Source organism: Ahaetulla prasina, chromosome 2, assembly GCF_028640845.1.
Source record: "Ahaetulla prasina isolate Xishuangbanna chromosome 2, ASM2864084v1, whole genome shotgun sequence".
NCBI lineage: Eukaryota > Metazoa > Chordata > Lepidosauria > Squamata > Colubridae > Ahaetulla > Ahaetulla prasina.
In genome coordinates this window covers 260663792-260689999 of record NC_080540.1, presented here as the reverse complement: position 1 = coordinate 260689999, position 26208 = coordinate 260663792, and the positions used below count along the sequence as shown (strand labels likewise).

General features: G+C 38.4%; 2 protein-coding genes and 1 long non-coding RNA gene across 6 annotated transcripts in view; 1 reads left to right on the top strand and 2 right to left on the bottom strand.

Annotated features, from left to right (window-relative positions):
* FAM172A (family with sequence similarity 172 member A) overlaps positions 1-11546 on the bottom strand; it is a 244694-nt gene extending 233148 nt beyond the window's left edge. Inside the window, exons 1-3 of one of the 3 annotated variants that reach the window (XM_058168211.1) lie at positions 11443-11467; positions 2673-2881; positions 2413-2572 (exon numbers count right to left, since the gene is read on the bottom strand). Coding sequence is in view for 2 of the 3 variants with exons in the window: in XM_058168209.1 (XP_058024192.1) it covers positions 2758-2863 (106 nt within the window). In the remaining variant the exon portion in view is untranslated. Of the gene's footprint in view, positions 1-2412; positions 2573-2672; positions 2882-11442 lie in introns of all 3 variants that reach the window. The other 2 variants (XM_058168209.1, XM_058168210.1) reach the window with 2 other exon arrangements.
* Positions 11547-11686: 140 nt separating this feature from the next.
* LOC131190803 (uncharacterized) lies at positions 11687-17232 on the top strand. Its single transcript, XR_009153320.1, has 3 exons — positions 11687-12789; positions 14691-14880; positions 16847-17232. It is a non-coding gene; the product is annotated as an uncharacterized LOC131190803 (long non-coding RNA).
* KIAA0825 (KIAA0825 ortholog) overlaps positions 15612-26208 on the bottom strand; it is a 182353-nt gene continuing 171756 nt past the window's right edge. For both annotated transcript variants that reach the window (XM_058168192.1, XM_058168196.1), the window contains one exon: positions 15612-16092. In XM_058168192.1, coding sequence (XP_058024175.1) covers positions 15981-16092 — 112 coding nt within the window. In that variant the 3' untranslated portion in view covers positions 15612-15980. The remainder of the gene's footprint in view (positions 16093-26208) is intronic.

Below are 26208 nucleotides of genomic sequence, written 5' to 3'. Positions count from 1 at the left end.
TTAGCCCATTTCAACTGGTGAGGCTGGGAAGATACATTGCAGGACCTGTCAAAGAATTCTCGGCTGTTCAAAAATGTGAAAAATAAACAATCTCTTTGGATTAATGTAATGAGATTAGTAAACCAAAAAATTATTATATGGATTATATTATATGGATATAATACACCTAAGCTTCACAACTTCAGTAAGGGTTGAGATAGGATTAGGCCACAGCCTCTTAATAAAATGGAATAATGGTCCTATTACCAGATGGATTCACAGTTGGTTAAACAATCATGCATAATACATGCTCCTTAATGGATTTATGTGTACATGGAAAGGTTTCAACTTGGGCCCACTGCTCTTCAATACTTTTATGACTTAGATGAAGAAATAGGAGGGATACTCAGCAAATCTGCAGAGATCACATCACACTCAGGGTTCAAAAAGGTCTTGATAGACTTGAATATTGTATCCTATTCAACAAAATCCTATGCAATCGTGAGAAATGTTAACTTTTGCACTCAACTAGATTAAAAAAAATGCACATGTATAGAACAAACAGCACCTCACTTCTCAGTAGTACTTGTTAGGAGGATTTCAACAGATTAAGGATGAGTTAGCACTGTGCTGTACCTGTCAAAGGAGCAAGTGCAGTCTTGGGCTGAATCAACAGTGAAGAGCAACAGTATGCTCTTAAATGTGAGGATCTTGGAAGATAAATTCTATGAAGAAGGGTTAAAATAACTGATAGCAAAGAAAGGTAAGGGAAAACATGATAATAGTTCTCCAATTCTTGAAATGTTATCACAGGGAAGAGAGTTTGGATTTATTTTCAATTTACAAAAAACAACTGATGGTAGTTTTAGAGAAAGCTAAGGAATTTGTTGATTGTGATAGCTGTAAAGCAACATAATAACAGCCATCTGAAGCTGCTAGTGCGCCATAACTGGAGATTTTCAAACAAAGGTTGAACAACAATTTGACTAGGATGTTTGAGGAGTCCTATTTTGGCAGAAAGCTGGTCTAGAATACTTCCAAGATCCCTTCTGACTTGACAAATCCATGAATCTATGACTAACAAAAGCAATAAAAGATACTTCAATATTAAAAATAAAGGAAAAGGTTTCCCTTGTCCAATCATATCCAACTCTAGGGGTCAGTGTTCATCTCCGTTTCTTAGCTGAGGAAGCCAGCATTTTCCAAAGACACTTCTATGGTCATGTGGCCAGCATGACTAGATGCCAAGGCACACAAAACATTATCATCTTCCATCAAAGTGGTACCTATTTATCTACTTGCATTTGCATGCTTTTGAACTGCTAGATTTGCAGGAGCTGGGGCAAAAATCTTTCACTTCTGTATTTTTGTTATTTTTCAAAGCTTTCTTTTATGCTGAACATTTAAATTTGAATTGATTTAAGAAACATTACTTTTCTCTTTTTGGGAAAGAGTTAGGATGTTCTTTAAATATGTGTTTACAGATTGATTTTATCCCAATTTAACACCTACTGGCTAGGAAAAGAATCACAGATTTTTTCTATGGCCATTCCAACGTTATGGAATACTCTCCTTCAAAAACTATGATTCCCCCCCACCCACATTGTAATGCTTATCTTTTTAAATTTGCAAGCCACCCACAGTAATTTTGGAGATGAGAAATGTGTTTTCCTAAATGAGTAAACCACTAAGCACGTTTGAATTATTCTTGGAAGGCTATTCAAACAAATCTATGTAAATATTTACCACCTAACTTCAATTTTATACATACATACACACACACACACACACACACACACACACACACATACATACTCTCTTTCTCTCTGGACAAAACAAAGATAAGCAGTAGTGATACAAATCCATTGTAATAATAACAATAATACATGAGGCAGAACTTGCACCTAAATTGATTGAGGGAAAGTGCAAAAGAAGACAGCATTGTAAGAGTGAGGAGATTCAATTGTCCTGCCTCCTACAGAGTGAAAATGTCTGAAGCCATCGTGTGAATACTGCCTCCAAGGAGCATATTGATTATATTTGTGTCCTGTCAGTTTTCTACATAATTCAGGATAGCATACATTGATTGACAGTTTATATGGCACTCTATTTCTGAAGACTAAAAACAGCATATAAAATGGGATATAGTATTCCAGTTTATGTTCAGAGGAAGAAAAACAGGCATGTTGAAGAGAGTTCAGCAGGGATTAGGATTCAAAATCCCAAACTGTATCAGATTAAAAGTTATATAAATCTAAAAGTGAACCAAATAAGCAACAGTTCCTCCCAATAGAGAGAGAAAGGGAGAGAAATCTAATTCAACCAGGCTGCCATTGTGGAATTTTGTATGTCCTTCCACAGAAATAAGTTTGAAATTATTATTACATTAATTCAGTATCAACTTTTGCAAACAATTATGGTATGTTTGTTTACTTTTTAAAGCTTTTCCTGCATACTACTTTGTTCCTTCTGTGTGTTGACTAACATGCGTAAGTTGTAGCATTTTTCTTTCCATAATAGGATTTTGCCATCAAGGGGATCCAACTGGCATCTCTATCACAGCTAACAGCAATCCTGTTGCATGCTGATATATCTTTTTTGGAAGCAAAGAATAAAAAATTCTGGATTATGGATATATGTAAGAGGTTTATTGCAGCCAAGAAATGTGGGTTGTATCATTTGCACTTGCTCACCTGTTTTACTAACCACAAAATTATAGTTCATCAGAACACAGTCTACGGAGTGCCTATGGAGGAGAAGTTCCAAATTAATTTGTACCCTTTAATGCTGTAGTCTTCTCTTTTTCATCAGGACCTCCTTGTTGGAGTTGCGCCATGTTTATCCAAACTCTCAGCAAGCTTAAGGCAATGATGAAAACATGCATCAATCTTGAGGTGATAACCTGAAAAAAAAATATAAATTAGAAATGCTGAATTTATTTTCCTGAAATATCCTGACTAGGAAAAATCATTACAGAAATCGAAGTTTTTTTAAAATCAGCATTATCTGAAAAAAAGGTGCTAGAATGGAATGGAATGGGCTAGAAGTGTTGCTAAATAAACAAATAATATGACTCAAGAAAAAATATTTCCAACATCTGTCATAAAATGTATCTCATAGGCATATAATTCTAGATATCCTCCCTAACAATAATTCTTAATTTAAGGGATTGCTTTTGCACTTTCTTTTCCATTCCCAATTTGCTTTGCAAATACACTCAGTTGCCTGTGCTCTCCATATTTGCTAAAGCTTTTGCAGTTTTTTCAAAAAAATCAGTAACAGTCAGCATGAATTTTTATCCCATTCCCCAAAATTCTCTGTCCTTGGTCATCTGTCTTCATTTCTTAAGCATATAATAGGAATAGCAATAGCAATAGCACTTAAGACTTATATACTGCTTCACAGTGCTTTACAGCCCTCTCTAAGCAGTTTACAGTTAGCATATTGCCCCCAACAATCTGGGTCCTCATTTTACTGACCTCAGAAGGATGGAAGGCTGAGTCAACCTTAAGCCGGTGAGATTCGAACTGCCAAATTTCTGGCAGCTGGTAATCAGTAGAAGTGGCCTGCAGTACTGCATTCTAATCACTGCGCCACCACAGGTCTTAATTCATAATTCAAAAATAATTCATTTTTAAGAAACCTCTTAATCAAATATGATGATCATATAATATACTAGAAGTAACACAGAAATAATTGTTAATCTGTAATCTAATATCTAGAGTTTGAGGGTCTACTATGACTGGGATTACAACAGCTTCAAGTTTTACAACCTCACTTTTCATTTTTCTCACATCAATATAATTTACAACCTACTACAACCTACTACTTCAAAAAAAATTACTCATCATTGTAATTTTTCTGCCTCTGTAGTCGCTTTTCCTGACATATCAGATTAAATCTGCTTGATTCTCAATCATTTTTAAGTCCACAGATCTGCAGTGCTTATTCTCAAATGTTAGCTATCTTTTCCTGGTACATCTAGATTACCAGTATCTTCTTCCTCCCCCAAATTCAATATGCATTCATACTAATAGAAAACTATCAACAGGAAGGCTAAAGAAGGTTTAAAAAAAGGACAAATTAGATTACAATACTCCTTGAGAACCAGCAACCACCCACCCACAGAATTTGCCAGCTCCTCAGCACCTACCTACAGTCCTTGCTGGCCCAGCTTCACTCTGTAGCACCCATCTGCAGTCCTCACTAGCCCACCTGCTCTTAGCATCACCTGTAGCAGCCCCCACCCCGCATTCCTAGTCTAGGACTCCTACTAGCAACCTCACAAGGTAAATCAGGAAGGAAACACAAACAGATAAGCTAATTCTACTTTATTCTAAAGTTATGTTAATAGAATCTTGCAAGTCTGAAAGTACAATCCTCTCACCATCACTTTTACAGCATGAGAAATTAGGGAAGCCTCTTGCTTTCCCCATTAGAGATTTAATGACGGAACCGGTGTCATGGTCGGATCATTTTCTCCTTCGCCTGGACTTTCAGACCGCCGCTCACCACCGCAGGGAGACGGAGCCAATGCGTTGGTTCCGTCCCAGGCGCCTGATGGACCCTGAGAGGATCTTGCCCACGGCACGACTGAAGAACTCGTTGCGGCCTGGGAGCGGGCCGCGACGGGGGCTTTGGACCGTGTCGTGCCTTTGCGGCCTCTGATCTCACTTGGCTCCTTGGTTCTCTGAGGAGCTGAGGGAGATGAAACGCCGGAGAAGACGCCTAGAGAGTACCTGGAGGTCTAGCCGTTCCGAGGCTGATCGGACACTAGTGAGATCTTTTACTAAGACCTACCTAGTGGCAATGAGGGAGGCGAAACGTTCCTACGTTTCCACCCTCATTGCATCGGCAGATAACCGCCCGGCCACCCTGTTCCGGGTGACTTGCTCCCTCCTTCATCAGGAGGGGCGGGATGACCCCCTACAGGGACGTGCTGAGGAGTTTAATGGTTATCTATACGATAAAATCGTTCAGCTTCAGGATAGTCTAGACCAAAATTGCGATGATCCAAGTGGGATGGCAGAGGCACGTCTTGTTGAGGTTATTTGGGATGAGTTTGAGACTGTGGCTCTCGAGGACGTGGACAGGTTACTGGGGAGGCTACATGCGACATGTTTACTGGACCCGTGTCCTTCCTGGCTGGTGCTGGCTACTCAGGAAGTGACACGAGGCTGGCTCCGGGGAATTATAAATGTACAACCTACTACAACCTACTACAACCTACTACAACCTACTACAACCTACTACAACCTACTACAACCTACTACAACCTACTACAACCTACTACAACCTACTACAACCTACTACAACCTACTACAACCTACTACAACCTACTACAACCTACTACAACCTACTACAACCTACTACAACCTACTACAACCTACTACAACCTACTACAACCTACTACAACCTACTACAACCTACTACAACCTACTACAACCTACTACAACCTACTACAACCTACTACAACCTACTACAACCTACTACAACCTACTACAACCTACTACAACCTACTACAACCTACTACAACCTACTACAACCTACTACAACCTACTACAACCTACTACAACCTACTACAACCTACTACAACCTACTACAACCTACTACAACCTACTACAACCTACTACAACCTACTACAACCTACTACAACCTACTACAACCTACTACAACCTACTACAACCTACTACAACCTACTACAACCTACTACAACCTACTACAACCTACTACAACCTACTACAACCTACTACAACCTACTACAACCTACTACAACCTACTACAACCTACTACAACCTACTACAACCTACTACAACCTACTACAACCTACTACAACCTACTACAACCTACTACTTCAAAAAAAATTACTCATCATTGTAATTTTTCTGCCTCTGTAGTCGCTTTTCCTGACATATCAGATTAAATCTGCTTGATTCTCAATCATTTTTAAGTCCACAGATCTGCAGTGCTTATTCTCAAATGTTAGCTATCTTTTCCTGGTACATCTAGATTACCAGTATCTTCTTCCTCCCCCAAATTCAATATGCATTCATACTAATAGAAAACTATCAACAGGAAGGCTAAAGAAGGTTTAAAAAAAGGACAAATTAGATTACAATACTCCTTGAGAACCAGCAACCACCCACCCACAGAATTTGCCAGCTCCTCAGCACCTACCTACAGTCCTTGCTGGCCCAGCTTCACTCTGTAGCACCCATCTGCAGTCCTCACTAGCCCACCTGCTCTTAGCATCACCTGTAGCAGCCCCCACCCCGCATTCCTAGTCTAGGACTCCTACTAGCAACCTCACAAGGTAAATCAGGAAGGAAACACAAACAGATAAGCTAATTCTACTTTATTCTAAAGTTATGTTAATAGAATCTTGCAAGTCTGAAAGTACAATCCTCTCACCATCACTTTTACAGCATGAGAAATTAGGGAAGCCTCTTGCTTTCCCCATTAGAGATTTAATGACGGAACCGGAATGACGGTGTCATGGTCGGATCATTTTCTCCTTCGCCTGGACTTTCAGACCTCCGCTCACCACTGCAGGGAGACGGAGCCAATGCGTTGGTTCCGTCCCAGGCGCCTGATGGACCCTGAGAGGTTCCGGACGGAGCTTGGGCCGTTCCCTGAGGATCTTGCCCACGGCACGACTGAAGAACTCGTTGCTCCCATGTAACACCAATCCTGCGCAGCTTGCACTGGCTTCCTGTGGTCTTCGGTGCGCTTCAAGATTTTGGTTACCACCTTTAAAGCGCTCCATGGCTTAGGACCCGGTACTTACGGGACTGCCTGCTGTTACCTTGTGCCTCCCACCGACCCGTGCGCTCACACAGAGAGGGCCTTCCACCAGCACGCTTGGTGCGCCAGTTGCGCCTTTCTTGACTGGGATGCCTTATGCACGGTCACTCATGCCCTTGTCACTTCCACTTGGACTATTGCAATGCTCTCTACATGGGGCTGCCCTTGAAGTGCACCGGAGGCTGCAGCTAGTCAGAATGCAGCTGCGGGTAATAGTAGGGGCAACTCGTTGCTCCCATGTAACACCAATCCTGCGCAGCTTGCACTGGCTTCCTGTGGTCTTTCGGGTGCGCTTCAAGATTTTGGTTTCTACCTTTAAAGCGCTCCATGGCTTAGGACCCGGGTACTTACGGGACTGCCTGCTGTTACCTTGTGCCTCCCACCGACCCGTACGCTCACACAGAGAGCGCCTTCTCTGTTGGAGCTCCTACGCTCTGGAATGAACTTCCCTCCGGTTTACGTCAATTGCCTGATCTTCGGACCTTTCGGCGTGAGCTGAAAACGCACCTATTTATTCAAGCGGGACTGGATTGAAATTTTATTGGGGTATTTATGTTTTAAGATTTTAAATGGTTTTAAAATTTCGGCCACAGTATAATATTTCTTTTTAACTTCTTTTAATGTTTATATATTGAATTTTTACTTGGCTGTACACCGCCCTGAGTCCTCCGGGAGAAGGGCGGTATAAAAATCAAAATCAATCAATCAATAAATAAAATAAATAAATTATGCAGTTGCCGACTATGCTGTCTATTATTTGACTGTTCCTAGACAGCATTCTTTGCTCCATCTCCCAAGGTCATTCCCAAAGACTATTAAACCTGGCTCTTCCCTCTTAACAACCCCATGGTCCCGACATGATGGTACCTGGGACTGGTGGCATTGCTATTGCTAAGCAGTGCAGTCAAGTGATATTGCACCTCACAACCACATTGCTTAGTAACAGCACTATAGGTCCCAACTGTTGTGATAACCAAAGAGCTACCTATAAAAATGTGCATAAATGTGCATTTCAAAACATGTCACCATCACAAGAGTCAAAATCTTTGTGAGAAACTTTGCATTTTTTTGCCAGAAACTATTTTTTCAATATTGGGTTCAAGCTTTTATGATAACACATTTTCAGTAGGGATAATAAATGTTCATTTTTAATCTTGCCTTGTGTGAAGTTTTAATTATGTTCAGGAGTGAAAATAAATGTTCACATTGTTATGTACTAACAAACATTAAGATTTTTGTAGCAAATATATGCATTTCAACAATTTTAATAAGAATAAAAATCTGGAACACTAACTTCATTATACAGTACTTTTCTTTTAGCTCTGTTACACTGAATTTCAACAAGTTTCATCTGAATTATAAATGCATGTATATGTATGCTTATATCTTGGTTTTTATGAGATTATAAGATACATCTTATTTTCTCATTTTATTAGTGTTGTTTTAATGTGTATAAGATTTTGAATTAAAATTTCTGGAAGCTGTTTAAGGGTTTCAGGATTTAAACAATATAAATAATAAGTCAGATCACACCCAACAATGACCATATCTATAGTTAAAGGCTTCCAACAAACTCTTTATAAAACAATAATATACTTTGCGACTCGAGGCAGATAAAAAATGAATTGCTTTTAAAATGAATGTATTCTAAAAAAGGAAGCTGACAATTTCTTACATTTTGATACACTATTTAAACATCAATACTAAGTGATAAATAGATACTGAGAAAATGTTTATGCATTTCACAATGTATTAAAGATGGAAAAGTATATTAGAGAATGTTAATATGGTAACTTCTAATTGACTATTCAGAGCAATTTTAATGAAGTTGTACAAGCGAAAGGTATGTGTGAATAAGCAAACTTCACATAACACTGTATTAGTGTATATCATTTCAGATACATTAATCCAAAGAATGTTCTTTCTGCGCCAACTCAGAAAGCTCAAACTGCCCAAGGAGCTGCTGATCCAGTTCTACAGAGGAATTACTTAGTCTGTCATCTGCACATCTGTAACTGTCTGATTTGGTTCTGCAACTCAACAAGACAGACACAGACTTCAGAGGATAATTAGAACTGCAACTGCTACCAACCTGCCTTCCATTGAGGAACTGTATACAGCACGAGTCAAAAAGAGGGCTGTGAAAATATTTATAGACCCCTCACATCCTGGACATAAACTGTTTCAATTCCTACCCTCAAAACGACGGTATAGAGCACTGCACACCAAACAACTAGACACAAGAACAGTTTTTTCCCAAATGCCATCACTAAACAAATAATTCCCTCAACACTGTCAAATTATTTACTAAGTCTGCACTACTATTAATCTTCTCATCGTTTTTACCACCCATCTCCTTCCACTTATGATGGCTTATGATTGAATGACTGTAACCTTGTTGCTTGTATCCTTATGATTTATATTGATATTGTTTCCCGATTGCTTATTGTGGCAGCAAGCAGCCAAAGAAATGGGCCAGCAGCGGACTCCTGCTGGCGGGGGCTGTCAGTGCCACTGCCACAAGATGAGTCAATAATTAGAATCCTCCAAAAAGAAGGCCTAGCCGTTTTTTCGGGGGTCAAAAGAAAATAAGTGGCCTTCTTTTTGGAGAAACATGGTAGAAATAAGCAAATGACACCCTGCCTTACAGGAACACACTTTGATCCACCGTTTTAGCAACTGCCCAATGCACAGTGAGTGTATTATCCTTAAGTTTTTCAATTCCAAAGGAATTGGAACATCAATGAAGATGCACCCCTGCTACTTATATGTGGATCTATGTAGGGTAACTTTCCATTACACCTTGTACTTTGGGGCATTATAAGAAAATAGAAAGACTGCAAGAACTCCACCTTGCAAAGTTTTATTTTTTCCAAATGGAAAAAATGGTATAAACTGGTTTATACCACTGGAAACCAGTGTACCAGACTTTTCTCTATTTTCTCTGGGGACCGTGGAAGAGTTAGAACATCAGATATGCTTCTTGAAAGAGATGGCAATAAAGATGAAACTGAAGAATAGTTATGTAAATATTCATCCTGATACTATTACTGTACTATAAAAAAACATAAAAGCTTCTCCTCAATATCTGATTAATATTACCAGTGCCTCATAGGAAAAGGCGTTAACATTTATACACCAGCATTCCATTTCCTTATTTTGCTTTGTTGTATTTTACGCTGTTACACTGTTGTGTCCTGTTGTTACAACAACACATATACAGGTAGTCCTCGACTTAAGACCCCAAATAATTTTTGCTGCTAAGTGAGACAGTTATTAAGTGAATTTTGCCCCATTTTACAACCTTTCTTAACACAGCTGTTAAATGAATCACAGCAGTTGTTAAGTTAATAATGGGAATCTACGATCTGTTATCATCACAGATGCTAAAAGTAATGTCTGGGTTCACAAGAATACAATCCAATAACTATGAAGGGTGCCAGGCTGGAGAAAAATGTACTAGATAAAATGATTATGTGGCATTATAGAATGGAATGTTCTTTGTTCTCTATTGGCATACTGAAGAAAAAAAGCATAATTCAGTAGTTTTCAATGATGCATTCAAACCTACATTCCACTTAGAGCTATAGTTTTTTTTTACAACATGGACAGCTCAATTTGCACAACCTACTTTTAGAATAGGGTCAATCAACCAGACTGCATTATTTGTGAATCCCAACTATTAGATTAAGTAAACAATGGTAAACATATCTGTTCTAATCCTGCAGAATTACAACTGGTTTCCATAGCAACAGCACTAATATTAGTGCAGAAGATAATTACCCTAGTTTTTATTACCATTTTGCAAGCTGAATTAGGAACAGAATACTTTATTACACCATCCTTAATTTACGTTGACGAATATGACCTCAGTGAGGGACTTTGGGAGATCTAGTACTAAAAAAAAACAAAAACCCACGTCGGTGAACCTTGTAAGTGACTGATCTCAAGGTGTTATTTATTCTGCAGGAAACGCAGATCATTCTGGCACTTTTGAAACCTCCAGTTCGGCTTCAAACACAACGCTTGCCCGTATTGAGGACAACAAAAATTGATCAGACGCCCCCCAATCCAGGTAGGCAGCTTTTCTTTCTTTCTTTTTCAAGCCGAGTCGTCTCTTTTTAAGTGCCTAGTTTTAAAAAAGGACGCTCCTCGGAAGCACCTGAGAGGTCAGGTTCGATCTCTCAAGAGACCCCGAAAAAAAAAGCATCTAGAAAAGGCGCCCGGCCAAGTGGGGAAGGACAAGCAGTTGCGTCGGTTCTCCAGGATACGCCCGCTTGTACTTCCTGTTCGTGACAGGCGACCCCCCCCCCACAGCCCCACCTCAAAAAGGGACACGGGGCCGTCCCCGCCCCAGGGGTTTCCCCTCCGCTCCTCCTGTGGCAGGTAACCACAGCCGAGCCGTGCCCGTCGATAGCGCCGGTAGGGGAGCCCTCCGCTTCCCAGGCACGTTTAAGGCCAAGGACGCAGAGCAGGAGTGGAGGGAAGGTTCCTTCTCCTGCACCGCCCCTCCCTCCTCACTCTCAACACGCGCACCTGAGAATGGGGTGGGGGTGAGGAGGGGGGGTCGGGAGGGCTTGTCGTCGCCGGAGCCGAGGGGAAAGGGGCCATGCCTGCCGTCGGCGTACGCAAAAAGCAAAGCGCAGCGGCTACACGTACCTGCAGTTCCGGGAAAGGGGGCGGGGCCAAAACTGTTACCGAGAGACGCACCGCCGCTTCTCCTCTTTACTGTTTGGCTTTGGCTTGTCCCGCCCCTTCCGTTCCTCCCCCAATCCCACTTCCGGTTCCGGTGACGCGAACCGAATCAAGCCGGGGCGTCGGAAAGTTCGCGCTTTCCGCGCTCTTGCTCGCGGTTCCCTCCCCCCCCCCCACCTCCCCTGCGCGGATATCCCCTCCCCGGCAGCATCCTGCTCTGGAGGGCTGGGGCTGAGTGGCGTTTGAATGTCACGCGTGTTTTCTGTAGGTGCGGAATGAGGCCTTCGATCTTTCCATTCGTTATCCCAGGAAAAAAAAAAAAAGTGACTGACCGTAGAACTGATGCATCGGGGATCGGAAGTGCTGTCCTCTCGGCTGAGTTCACGCGGCGTCCGAAATCTTGGGCTGTGGAATCTGGGATTGCAGAAACGCTGTCAGGCATTAGGCGGCAGCGAAATGGCAAAGGCAGGCCTGGGGGTTTTTTTTACTGCCGTCTGGCGGTCAGCCGCATTTTTGCAGCCCAGATCAGAGAAGACTTAGATAAACCGAATCATAGTTTGCATAGCCGCGGCTTATTGAATAGTCAACACTTGCAAATCAGAATACAGTGTAAAGTGAAGCTGACAAGCGGATTCAGTAATAGTGGATGAATTCAGAAAGAACTAGGAATGAAACATGCTGAGTTCTGAGGTGTTACTTCATGTTGTGTGATGCCACATGTTCTTTCTCCACTCCTATTTAACATTACTTGACTGCTGGGTGAGGTCCTTTGTAGGCATTGTGTGAAGTGCACAATCCAGAGTCTTTTGGACTCATGACTCTTAACGAAATGAGCAGATGGCAGTTGTGGCTAGATAGTCTTTGCCCTTTGCATGACTTCAGATTGTGCACCAGTTGCATCAATTCCTACACCAGTAACTCATGCCCTGATCACCTCCCACATGGATTACTGTAACAAATACTACACTACTGCCTTACTAACATCTAGAAGTTTCAGCTGGTACAAACTATAGTCGCATCGGCAGTTATATGTGCCTGTATATCAGCAAAGGTTACACTTCTACTCTGCAAGCTACTTTGGCTATCAGTTTGCTTCCAGGTTCAATTCAAGATACTGGTAATGATCTGTAAAGCCCTACATGTCATGAGCTGGGTTATGTGAGGGACCACCCCTCTCCAATCATATCCCTTCTGAATGGAGACGTGGGTCCCATCCACAAAGGAATATCATGTGACAGGACCCAGGAGAAAAGTCACCTGGCCTTCCCAAGATTCTGATGACATGACTTTGCCATCTGACCCGGAGATCTGGTAATCTTAAGTACGGAGGCTGCAAAGAGGCTATAATTCTAGGAAAATTTGTTAAAGGTCCTTAGCTTGGTGTGGCTTTGCCAAAATAGGATTTGAGCTGGAAAGGTATATTAATATTTATTTTTGCATAAATAAAAGAGAAATCCCCCCCCCCGGATTCAAGAGAGGCCCCTTCTAAAGAAAATATCACTGCTCATACATACTGGGTTTTGAATGTGTTCATCCACTGGTCAGCATAATTTGACACATCTGTGATATAATGTGCTTTTTCAGTAACTTTATATGTAGTTCATATAATATTCCATTATATTCTTAGCATGATCTTGTTAATGACCAATTACACATTCAGTAGGTGTGAGTTTTCAGATGATTAAAGTTCAACTCTGAGTAATTCTTGTCTCTGGCCAGTTTGGACCAGTCTTTATCAGAATTTCATATTTTTGTGGGTTACTTCAAAAAACTAGAAACATTAATCGAAGGCACTCCTTGTTACTAAAAACAGTTACTCAAAAAGGCACCCCTCTCCTGCTCCCATCAAATTGTAGAAGTGATCTTCTGCAGAACATGTTTTTTTATGGCTTTAAGTGGTTTTTATTTGGGAATTTTCATCCTCCAAACTGGCTAATGGATGTATATATTGCTTCATGCACATTCTGTTTCATACTATCTCAACCTGGAAAGTCTTTAGAGATCTGTGGGAGCACAGGTTCACTTCTGTAGGGAACATTCATTATAAATATACCTTGAGAAAATGATGTGTGTGCAATTTCTGAGGGACTTCAAAAAATTCTGTTCAATTCAAATAACAAAATAGAATAACAATCTTGTTTTGAGTACTTGGGTTTTCTGCTTCCCAATTCAGAGAATTTATACTTTTATGTCTGATATTATCCCAATGCTCAAGAGACTTCAGGAGGATTTCAGTCTTTTTATCCAGAAACACATAGAATGCGCCAACTGCTTTGAAACTTTTTGAAGCTAAAATATTGCTGCAGTTCCTATATAGAACTGCTGTAATTTCCATCGCTAAGTGGCGCAGTCATGGGACATCGCTCTTTATTGACAGTATTTCTTAGTCATCGAAACCCCTGTCACAATTGCCATTATTAACCAAAGACTACCTATATTCTTTAAAACTGGGAGCCTTTCATTTGGTTGTATAGGATACTCCAATTTGATATTCCAAATTTCCAGGAGATTATTCGAATATATATCTGAAATATTTAAGTTAATAATCAATTATTGGCTTAGAGTTCCATAAAGGCCATCTCCAATAACTTTAAAATCTCTGCAATTTCTAAGGAAGAAGGATATCAAGGCTGAGCAGTGTAGAGTTTTAACTGCCATTTCTATGTAAATAATATACATTTTGTAGAGTGTTGATAGTTTTAAAATTGTTATTTAGTAGCTGATTTTGATGATTCTCTTAAATGCCAATAGTAGCCATTATCAAATAAGAATTATTCCAAAGTGTTGGTTTCTCGTAAGAAGAAAAATCAAATCTCCGTTTGAATAAAACCAAAGTGTGTCTAGCCGCTACCTTTCTACAAAGACAGTCCATAAGCAAGAATTTCCTCCAATTATGAGATGTACATCCTTGTAGTCTCTGAAATGCATATTACTTCAATATGACAAAAAGGTAGCTTGTGATATTTTCTCAGTTTTATCCTTTGTGCTCTTCTTTAAAAAAATACAGAAAAAATACACATAGACAGACACAAGATGTAGTCCTTGACTTATGACCACAATTAGGATCATAATTGAGTCAAAGTCAACTTTACCACCCTTTTTTATCACAGTTGTTAAGTGAATCACTGCAGTTGTTAAGTGAATCACTAGAGTTAAGTGAATCACATGGTTGTTAAATGAATTTGTCCATCCCCATTGTCTTTCCGTGTTAGAAGCTATCTGGGAAGGTCACAAATGGTGATCACATGACCCTGAGATGCTGCAACCATTATAAATACATCTGTGTATTTGTGGGGGCTCCCGCCCTCTGGAACGAACTCCCCCCGGGACTCCGTCAACTTCCGGACCTCCGAACCTTTCGTCACGAGCTTAAAACGCATTTATTCATCTGCGCAGGACTGGGTTAGTTTTTTAAATTTATGGGTTTTAATTGGGGGTTTTAAATGGGGTTTTAAATTGTATCTAAATTTTTAGGCCGTTATTGAATCAGTTTTTTATATAGTTTTTAATTTGTATTCTATGTATTGTGTTTTTTATTGGCTGTGAACCGCCCTGAGTCCTTCGGGAGAAGGGCGGTATACAAATATAATAAATAAATAAAATAAAATAAATAAAATGGTTGTAAAGCAACCAAATTTTGATCAGCTGACCATGGAGATACTGCGATGGTCATAAGAGTGAAGACCAGCTGGAAATAACTTTTTTCAGTACAGTTGCAACTTTGAATGGTTTAAACGAATGGTTGCATGTTGAGGACTATATGTAAAAAGAAAGAAGTTATATGTGTGAATGTAACTATGCTGGCAGTCCTTGTTTAGGAACTACAAGCGGGATCAGCAACTTAGTTGCTAAATGAAGCAGTTCCTAAGTGAAACTGCGTTTATGTTTGTACTTTATCTTTGCTTTACAGATCAGTGAAGGTTGTAAATGTGAGGATTGATCAAAAAATTACTTTTTATCACTTGGTCGCTATTGTAATGGTAATGGCAGTAAATCAAGCAAAGCAATTCATCTGTCATTTTTACTTTTGCTTCTAACACATATGCAGCTATCTAGAAAATATCCAGAAAAGAACCATATAATAGTTTTATTTATTTATTTATTTATCTAATATTTATCTAAGAGTTAGTATAGAAGATACAAGGAAAGGCTTCATGTTTAAGATATGCTTTCTAAATGTTCCAAAAACAGTATATATAACAGATTTAAAGTATGTTTGGATTCTACTGTAGATTTTAGTATATTATGCTGTGCACTATATATAATTTACCTTTATATTAACAATTGTTAAAACTTCTCATTTTGTATCTGACAAAATATTAGTAGAAAATAATCAAAACACATTTATAAAATATAAGATGCAGCAGTTCCTTGCATAAAATAGAAAATGTACAAATTATATAGTTGGGGTTGTGTTTCTTTTGCAATGCCATCTTTCAGAAAAATCTATTTCTTTGACAAAAATAATGCATAACTAAAAGATATTCTTATCAAATTCTCTGTTATTCCTTATCTTCTGAAGCAAGAGAAAGTGGTGTGAGATATTTTTTTTGTAATTCCTCTACCATCGCTCTTTCTTCCTCTTTCAGAGTTTCTTTCTCTTTCATCTCCCATCTGAAATTAAATATATGAGGTATTTATGTTAGCCACACTGGAATAAAAAAAATATTGTTATTATATAGGAACATATTACAATTGTTAGGTTATTACTGAGCATATAATTTTCTTATATTTTTGTACAACTATTTTTTTTACAAGTCTAGCACACTGATGTGTACTTAAAAAAACACACTCAGAATATTTCATTCTGTAAATTTCTCAATTTTATTATGTTCAGGTTCTCTTCTGAATCTATTTATTAGCGTATAGAGCAACTACTAAATATTATAAAAAGGAACGTAAACAAAATAGAGCAGAATTTGTTCCTCTGTGTTTTGGTGCCTGTCAGCAAACACATAATAGATTCTGAGCTCTCTATATCTCTGACTGTGCACTAGAAGTCTCTTATCCCTACAGTAATTACAGACAGGAGAGATGTCTTAGACACTTATGTCTCAATATAGAGAGGAGGCTATATAAATACTAAAAAAACTTATATCCATGCATTTCTTTGCTGAGTTGCCATTATTAAGCAAAGGTTACTCATTCCAGAATCAGCCAGCCAGCCAACTCTGCACAGGAGTCAGCTAAGTGTCCATGTTTAGCATTATTATTCTGCACACTGCTCGACTTCACTTGCTTCTGACCTTTGCAATGTTAGCTACACCAGCATAGTTGTGAGAGATATAATCTTCTGGGTACTCATTTTACCAATTTATTAATAATGCATATATTTTCTCACTTATTTAATTCGTTGCTGTCAAGGCAGAACAACAAAGCCATACTTGTATATAACCTGCCAGACTTCTCCTGGGCAAGCTGGATTGAACAGATAGAAGAATACAAAGGAACCAAGATGGAATAATTTCTGATTTATGAAGAAGAAGCTAAAAAGCTCATTACAAAATAATTTCAGTGACTGCTTTGTTTCAAGTTCTGTTTACACTGCAATGTTCAATCTTGTGCTCCTCTTTTGAAGCCTGCTCTATGTACAGGGATTGAAGTAACGCTCCCTCTTGGATGGAATGGACAATTTCCACCTGTCTATTGTTTTGGTAATGGACAGACTTGGAATGATACTATGTGCATGTATCTACTTATTTTAATAAATGTATTAAATATATTTTATTTATTTATTAAATTAAATTAAACTTTTATGCTTCCCATCTTCCCTACAAAATGACTCTGGGCATCTGATTAAATGAAAACTAGATTTCACACAAATATCTTGCATGTTAATTTAGAGTAGGAGGTACTTGCTCAATGAGCCCATGAAAATTGAGAAAAGGGTGCAGCAGAAAAGCAGCAAATAAGAAAAGTCAGAAAATGCAGACAGATATGTCACTTCTTCAATAATTTCACATGAAATACATTAATTTAACAGGCAGAGTTCTTTTTCTACTCCATGTTGTATCACAAAGAATGAATCGCACACGTCTAATAAACATAATATGAATTTATGACTCAGATATTTTGAGATCACAAACTTAATTTGAAGTACCGTATATACTCGAGTATAAGCCGAGTTTTTCAGCACATTTTTTGTGCTGAAAAACGTCCCCTCGGCTTATACTCGGGTCTATACGGCTTATACTCAAGTTTTGTTTTTTTTTAAGCCCCTCGGCTTATACTCGAGTATATACGGCTTATACTCGAGTTTTTTTTTTTCTTTTTTTCACATTTTACCGGACTGAAGCCCTGCCGGTGCAGTGAGAGGCGGGCGGGGAGCCCCCAGCCTTCTCAGCTGAGGGAGGGTTTCCCCAACCGGTAGGTGCCTCATTTCCCACCCTCGGCTTATACTCGAGTCCCCAGTTTACCCCAGTTTTTGGGGTAAAATTGGGGACCTCGGCTTATACTCGGATCGGCTTATATTCGAGTATATACGGTATTTATCTTAATAAGTTTCCTGTTTTACATAAAACATAAACTATAAATAAAACATTTAAAAAATAAAATAAAACATTTAAGTATTTGTGAAATTGAGTAACACAAATATGTCACTGAGATACTCCTTATATGACAAGCTGTTTATCCAGTTATAAATAATCATAAGAGAGTTCAATTCAGTAAGAGCTCCATCTTCAGTAGCAGTTTTCTATACTTGCTGAAAATGTCTATCACTACTTGAGTGATAAAAATTTGATTCTAAAATGAAAACCTAGGGGCATATCAAGTATAATTTGCATGCTTCTTAGATGTAATTGCATTATTATGTTTAAAGAAATCCAGAAATATAAGAAACTGATGCCAAGAAGCTATTTTCATTTACATAAAAAGCAGAACTTAGTATTGAAAGCTCCAGAGATGTCCATAGCAGAAATGTCTTTATTAGCATATCCAAAATATATTACATTATTTTGGCAGCATTAGCTGGCAAAATCTGATCATATACCAGCTCAAGTTAAATGAATCTGTTCATTTTAAAATCCTGGCTCTGTGAGTTGAACTGCCAGCTTTCAATTTATATTATTCCAAATTAACAATGTGACTTTCAGATAAGTCTATTAAATCTATAACTGGCACATACCTTATTTAGGATTATATTAGCATGTTCAAAGATTAAATTAAATTTGCTGTCCAAATAAGTAATAATTTGGTCCAAATCTTACTGACAATATGGAATACTTGGTTTATGATTAAAAGAACAATCATAACTCTGAAAATTTATCCCAGACAATTTTATTTTCATACAAATTGTAGAATTAATTTTGTCATAATTTATAGGCACATATGCCTATAATGTACATATGCCTAAATCTTGTACTCATATGAATCAGATAAAATATCATGAGTTTGGGTGGAATTACATTCTGTAATTATTTTATTTTATGATTAAAGAACAAAATCATGTTCTATATGCTGTACATATGTGAATACTGTAAATAGCAATACTATGTGAAAAACAGAAATAGAAAATAAATTATAAGAGATGTTCAAGTCAATATTCTTATCTGTATGGACTGTATAGTTAAAGATTTAGCTGGATATACGTAGATAGTAATTCTGAAAATGTAATAAGCCTTATATTTTATGTTACTGTATTTTTTGGAGTACAAGATGCATCCCCCCCCCTTAAAGAGGGTGAAAATTTGGGTGCATCTTATACATCGAATGTAGCCCCACCCACCCGCCGGCTCCCACCCTTTGGCCTCTGCCTCTCAGCAATTTGCCTCCTTGCAGCAAACAGCAAGCAGCCTGTTTCAGTTTCAGCTTTAGCACAACCTGATTAGCAGAAGCAGCTGATTGTCGGTTGGATTGGCCTCCCGACCATCAGCTGTTTCCAGCTGCAGGGATTGCCATTGCCTATTGCCGGCTCCACACACCCCATTTTCAGCCTCCGGGCACCCCGTTTTTAGCCTCCGGGCACCCCATTTTTGGCCCATTCCGATCCCCACCGCCTGGAATGGATAGAAAATGGGGTGCGCAGAGGCCAGAATAGACGCACAGAGGCAGAAAATGGGGCGCAGGGAGGCTGCAATAGGGTATGGCAATGCTTGCAGTCTGAAACAGCTGTGGTCGGGAGACCAATCCAACCGACAATCAGCGTTTATGCTAATCAGGCTGTGCTGAAAATGAAACTGAAACGGGCTGTTTGCTTCAAGGAGGCAAATTGCTAGGAGGGAGAGGCAAGGGCAGATTTTTTTTTCTTGTTTTCCTCCCAAAAAAAGGTAGGTGCGTCTTATAGTCTGGAGCGTCTTATACTCTGAAAAATACAGAAAATATATATATGCCACAGAGAGGAAGGGGTCAAGCTATTTTCCAAGGCACCTGAAGGCCAGACAAGTAATAATGGATGGAAACTGATCAAGAAGAGAGTCAACCTAGAAATGAGAAATTTTCTGACAGAACAATCAACCAATGGAACAACGTGCCTTCAGAAGTTGTGGGAGCTTAATCACTGGAGGATTTCAAGAAGAGATTGGACTGCCATTTGTCAGAAATGGTGTAAGATCTCCTACTTGGGCAGGTGGTTGGACTAGATGACCTACAAGGTCCCTTACAACTCTGTTAATCTAATCTAATCTAATCTAATCTAATCTAATCTAATCTAATCTCCATGATAAAAGTCCATGTAAAATGTGCTTTCAGAATTCTGTATTTTCTTAGATTGACGCAGTACCTGATTCCATGTTTAGTTACCAATTCTAGAACAGTTGCACAGTGATCTGCATAGTAGCTGGGTGTGTATGTTCATATATATTTGCACAATGGCATCTGCACTCTGCAGAAGGGCATCAGTAGAGTACATGCATGTGGGCCACGCACATAACCCAAAACTCACCACACCAAGCAATACAATCTGAAAGCTACAGAAACAATATGTCACTATGGACTATATGAAATAAACACCAAAAGCTTAATAATTTAATTTATTTATTTTATTTATTTATTTATTCGAATTTTTATACTGCCCTATCTCCCGAAGGACTCAGGGCGGTTCACAGCCAGATAAAAACATGTGAATAATACAAGTAAAAACAACTATTAAAAAACTTATTAATTAGGCCCAATTAAAAATATCACTAAAATAAAATAATATACAACCCCATTAAAAACTAAATTTAAAACTAAAACCCTAGGCTAGCCCTGCGCAAATAAATAGATGTGTCTTAAGCTTGCGGCGGAAGGTTCGGAGGTCAGGAAGTTGTCGAAGCCCTGGGGGAAGCTCGTTCCAGAGGGTGGGAGCCCCCACAGAGAAAGCCCTTCCTCTGGGTGTCGGCACTGCCTGGCGGACGGCACCCTAAGGAGTCCCTCTCTGTGAGAGCATACGGGTCGGTGGGAGGCGATCGGTGGCAGTAGGCGGTCCCGTAAATAACCCGGCCCTATGCCATGGAGCGCTTTAAAGATAGTTACCAAAACCTTGAAGCGCACCCGAAAGGCCACAGGTAGCCAGTGCAGTCTACGCAGGAGTGGTGTAACATGGGAGCCACGAGGGGCTCCCTCTATCACCCGCACAGCTGCATTCTGAACCAACTGAAGCCTCCGGATGCCCTTCAAGGGGAGCCCCATGTAGAGAGCGTTGCAGTAATCCAAGCGAGATGTCGCGAGCGCATGAGTGACCGTGCATAAGGCATCCTAGTCTAGGAAGGGGCACAACTGGCGGACCAGGTGAACCTGGTAAAAAGCTCTCCTGGAGACGGCCGTCAAATGATCTTCAAAAGACAGCCGTCCATCCAGGAGAATGCCCAAGTTGCGCACCCTTTCCATCGGGGCCAATAACTCGCCCCCAACAGTCAGCTTTGCTTTTTAAAAATCACCTGAAGTGAAAAAAGCCAACTTTAAAGAAGTCAGAGGAACAAAACTGCTACCTTAGACAATTGCTCTACCTTCCCCAAAATGATTTAGTTGTGTAGGGTTTCTATGGAAGAGAATACAGTAATTTGGATATACTATTTTAGCTCTAAACTGCAAATGTACATTGCAGATGGGAAACCTTAAAGAGTATACTATCTATTGTTAATTTAGATTATGTTTTAGTAATACTGATATACAGTTATTTATACAGCTATTTATAAATTAGAAATCTTTGGATCGACAAGTCTGAAAACACCTATAAGTTTTTACCAAAAACTCTTTAGCAAAAAAAATCTTTACCAAAGTAAGTTTTAAATACAGCTTTCAAGACTCCAAAAAAAATGGGAAGGAGGAGTAAAAACAGCAAAAAGGTGACTGATTTTGGCAAGTTACAAACAGACTAAGGGTGCAGATGGATTTTAAATAAGATTTTGGAACTAACTGAAAGAAGTCTTCTTGTGGAAAAAATGCTTTTGTTTTGAATTCCCTCTAGAAAAAATGATAAGATAAGACTTTGAAGGTTGGATATTAGAAGGAATTAGAAGAAACTAAAGATTGCAATTAAAGAAGTTAAATTGATTTGACATACTAATACAGAATAAAGATTGAAGGATATTTTTGAACAATGGGCTTGTTTCTTTTGAAGACTGTTTGCCTCTATAGATAGATTACAGTTAAAGGATATAATAAAAGAGTAAAAAGTTTAACCTTCCAAGATTGAGCATGATCTGAAAGTGGATTTAAGAATGACAGGCTACAAGAATGATATGTAAAAAGATGCTATGCTGGACATACAAATGAAACTCTGCTGATGTCTTAATAATTAAAATGGATATATAAATAACAAACCAGGAGAGCGGCCTGGATAATTTTCCCTTAGTGGGTTTACAAAAGAGACATGTTAAAATTTTGAGGAATTTTGTGAGAAGGGACAAGAAAACATGAAAAGAAATCAAGTTCTAGCACTTCATCTGAAAGTACTAAAAATCAAGATTGTTAAAAGTAAAAGGAAGGAATATAAAGTTCGTTTATTTGATTAAAGTAAAAATATTTGTTTCAATTCTATTCTTTAATATACCACTACTATTTCACACCAATCTCTAGACTGCAAAACTTGATCATCACCAGTTGTGCCCATACATACATATTTATTTCTCCTATTTCTCATGATAGTTTTGGTCAATCAAGGATTTCACATAACACTTTACAGTAAAGTAGGAAAAATGAGAATCAGATTATCTGCCTTTGCTATACCCATGTGTCCTACAGAATTCACTGCTAAGAATAAGAACACTACTAAAAAGATTGGGCACGTTTTGCCAGTAAACCACAAGTGCAGCTTGTGAAGCCCAGCTATACTCCAAACTTTCTTGCCCACACTGTTTTATGCAAGCTGGGATTTTTGTCTTAACCTTGAAAGCTGAAGTATCTTGATGTAAAACTACTTTGCATGTTGTCTGAGTTTAATTTTAATTTCTTATATTATTTTTTTTCAGCTAAGAGTGATTATAATTACTCACAATTAATAAGCATAATTAATAACCACAATTTACTAGGTACATTTATTTGTATGTTCTGATATAGAAAGACTACATTAACACCCATCCCCAAAAGCTGCAATAATTTAAAACAATGTAATAGCAGGAGTTTTATAAGATCATAACATCATAAGATGTTCTATAGACAGACATAGCCGGACCTTCTTGAATCCTTCTTGTGATTAATTAGTAAACCTGTCTTACATATTTTTCTCTCAGGTGTAATAACCTTGTTAGACTTTGTCATTAAGAACTGATAAATAAATGCTTGGTTAAGCATAAATAACTTGATAGCAGTAGCAAAGAGTGATGATCTTGGTTTTATACAAAATACCCATGGTTTCATTTTCAACTTACAGGATCAAACAGTATAGATTATAAAATAACTTCTAAAATACCAAATTTAGTTTTAATTTATTAGTAAAAACATCTGAAGAACAGCACTAAAACTATTATAAGCTAAAATATTTCAGAATATTATTTCTCTGTGCTGTTTCTTTTAAAAACAAAACAACTATATAAAAAAATAAAACCAAACCAGAATCAGTGGTTCTGATTATACCTTTTGATTACAGAAAGCATAGAGTTTTCTCCATTTTGCTTGCTTTTCCTGTAAAAGCTTTGCTGGATCCAAAGTTAAATTGTTCCATAAATTTCACACTAATTCCTAATGGAAGCCCTAAAATCAAAGGCTTTTTTCTTGGGGATTTCTGATGGAGGAACATCTCTATATTCTGATCAGCCTGTGAAAAGAGGATTCAGGAGGATTGCACATGGCTCAACACGGTATCTATATCAATAGATACATGTGGTCAATATCTAGCTTCTATTTGTGTTCTATGGTTATAGTGGCCTTGGGGGAAATTTTAAGCACTAAGGCCTGCTGATCATAGCTCCATCCCTCTCCAATTCAGTTCTAAACATGCAATAGACATTATTACATTTACAGAACTATGCTTTTTAGTAAATTAATCCAAAAGCTTCTTGCAACTTTCCCAACACATTCTTCATTTCTGAGTGTCTGTAAACATTGTACTACGCAAGATAATTTTTGTGCGTGTCCTCCAAAAGAATGACCAAATTCTTGGAGAGTTTCTAAAGGGTTTCTTCTTTGCTTATTTGATAGCATTCTCACAGCTTTAAGGGATTGCAGCTCCAGTGGCTTGGATCTATTTCGGTTTCAAGACATTGCAAAAACTTCATTGTCCCTATTAAATCCACACAGCTTATAGTGTTCCCTCTGGGTTATCTGGTTGCTTCAGGATTGCTTGGCAGACTATTTTTTCAGAAATACACTTGAAGGAGTTTAGCTGCAGATCATAATGTTTCTCAGAATGGAAAGCCTCAGTAGGTAGCAAAGTAATCCAAGGAAAGTGGTCACAACAGGAGAATTCCATTTTATTAATCTACCATAACTGACAGCCATTATCTGAATTAATAACACTTGAATTCAAATATACATGTTCTGATCTGACCAGAAGTGACAACAAAAGTGCACATGTTACTAGAAGATCATGCTTCCAAAATACCCAGTAGAAACTACTCGCTGATTGAGAAGTCAGACTCTCATTTGAAATTCATTTCATCGGAATATATTAAAGAATATCTTATCTCAAGCCATTTAGAGTCTAACAGATTTCAGGTAGTAGATAAATTATATATATACATGAACGTCCAGGCAGCTTGGCTGAGACACCAGTGGATAGCTAACAGAGAAATCTCTTTTCATTCAGATGATTTTCTTTAATTTGTCATCAAGAAGGGGCTTTTGACACTTGGACAAATTTGGCTAAATAAGAATTGACTAATACTTTTCACGTTTCCATAATAATAATGAGAAGACAGTAGATGTTTCCATGGTATCATGGTTTAGGAGGGTTGCTGTATGCATTTTCCACCTCATTTCTGATTATTGCCAAGATAGTTCAAGGTAAACATTTTCACTGTGATTTTTATTTACTTGGACCTGAAAGAGTTGGAGCAAGGAATCTTTGTGGAAGATTCATCTATCCATCAGACAGACAATCTCTTTCTAAGGTAGACCTAGAAAAGCTACAACTCAATAAATGGAAATTAAAAGATTAAGGCTACGGTAGAGTGGTTGCTCAGGCTGTAATAAGACTGTCTTAGCATTAACACATCCAGCCATCCGTAACATTTACAAAATTATTTGAATTCAACTATTTTAAAAGCTAATGTCTTTCAAGTTGGAATTTAATGGAGATTTGTCAACACTTCCCAAAACCAACATTACTTTTGAAAACATTGACAAAATCTCCATTAAATTCTAACCTGAAAGGTGCCCAGATCCGCTAGAAATATTCCCATTGCATGCTAAAAGATAATTTTGGTTAAGCCATTGAGCCACTGCAGCAATACAGAAAACCAGAGAAAGAAAACAAGAATGATTATACAACGTTTTCTAACAAAATGGATAGCCACACAACTTTTCCAAAGTATTTGATCACTCATCTCTCTACAGCAAATCCATAAAAGCTATGAAAAGGATAACACTACCATACATTAAAAACATTTTAGAGACAACCAACAGACTATTATAACCACATGGAATCACTGTAGTGCACATCAACTAAAGCCCTACAAATAATAAATAAATTGAAAGACCAATGAGCCAAGAGGAAAAACCAAGAGTCATCTATAACAACGTGAAGACTGCAGCAACCATTTTGTATGACACATAGACGGAAAACTACAGAACGCTTCCATGAACATGAATTAGCAATCAGAGGACACAATGAAAACTCCTTTATTTCACAACACATAGACAGACAGAACCATAGTTTCAACTGGGAAACTGTCATTATCCTAGATGAAGCTAAATCTAAAAGCTCTATAGAATTCCTGGAAGCTTGGCATTCAGACAAATCAGTCATCAATAGAAATACAGAAATAAATCATAGATCAGCTGGGACCAGAGGTTTAGTCTTCTGAACTTTCAGACTTGTGCTGGAGTCTATCCTCAGGCAACTTCTTTCTATTGGAATATGTGCTTTGGGCTATTCTAAGAGTTGTATTTGTGTGGTGCCTTCCTATTAGCTGATTGGTGTGTGGATGGTTGGTGACTGGCTGTTGTTTCCTTGTGCTGCCAAGCCTTTGCTCCTAAATACCTGATAAGAATTCCTGTTGACTGACAAGGGGCCCACTTCCCAGGCTTCAATAATTTCCCTGACTATCTTTGTACCTTCACAGCCAACAATCTTAGTAGCTGTGAAATTAAATGTATGCCCTTGTTCATTGAAATGTGAGGCTACCAATGAGTTCAGGGCTCCTTGTCTGA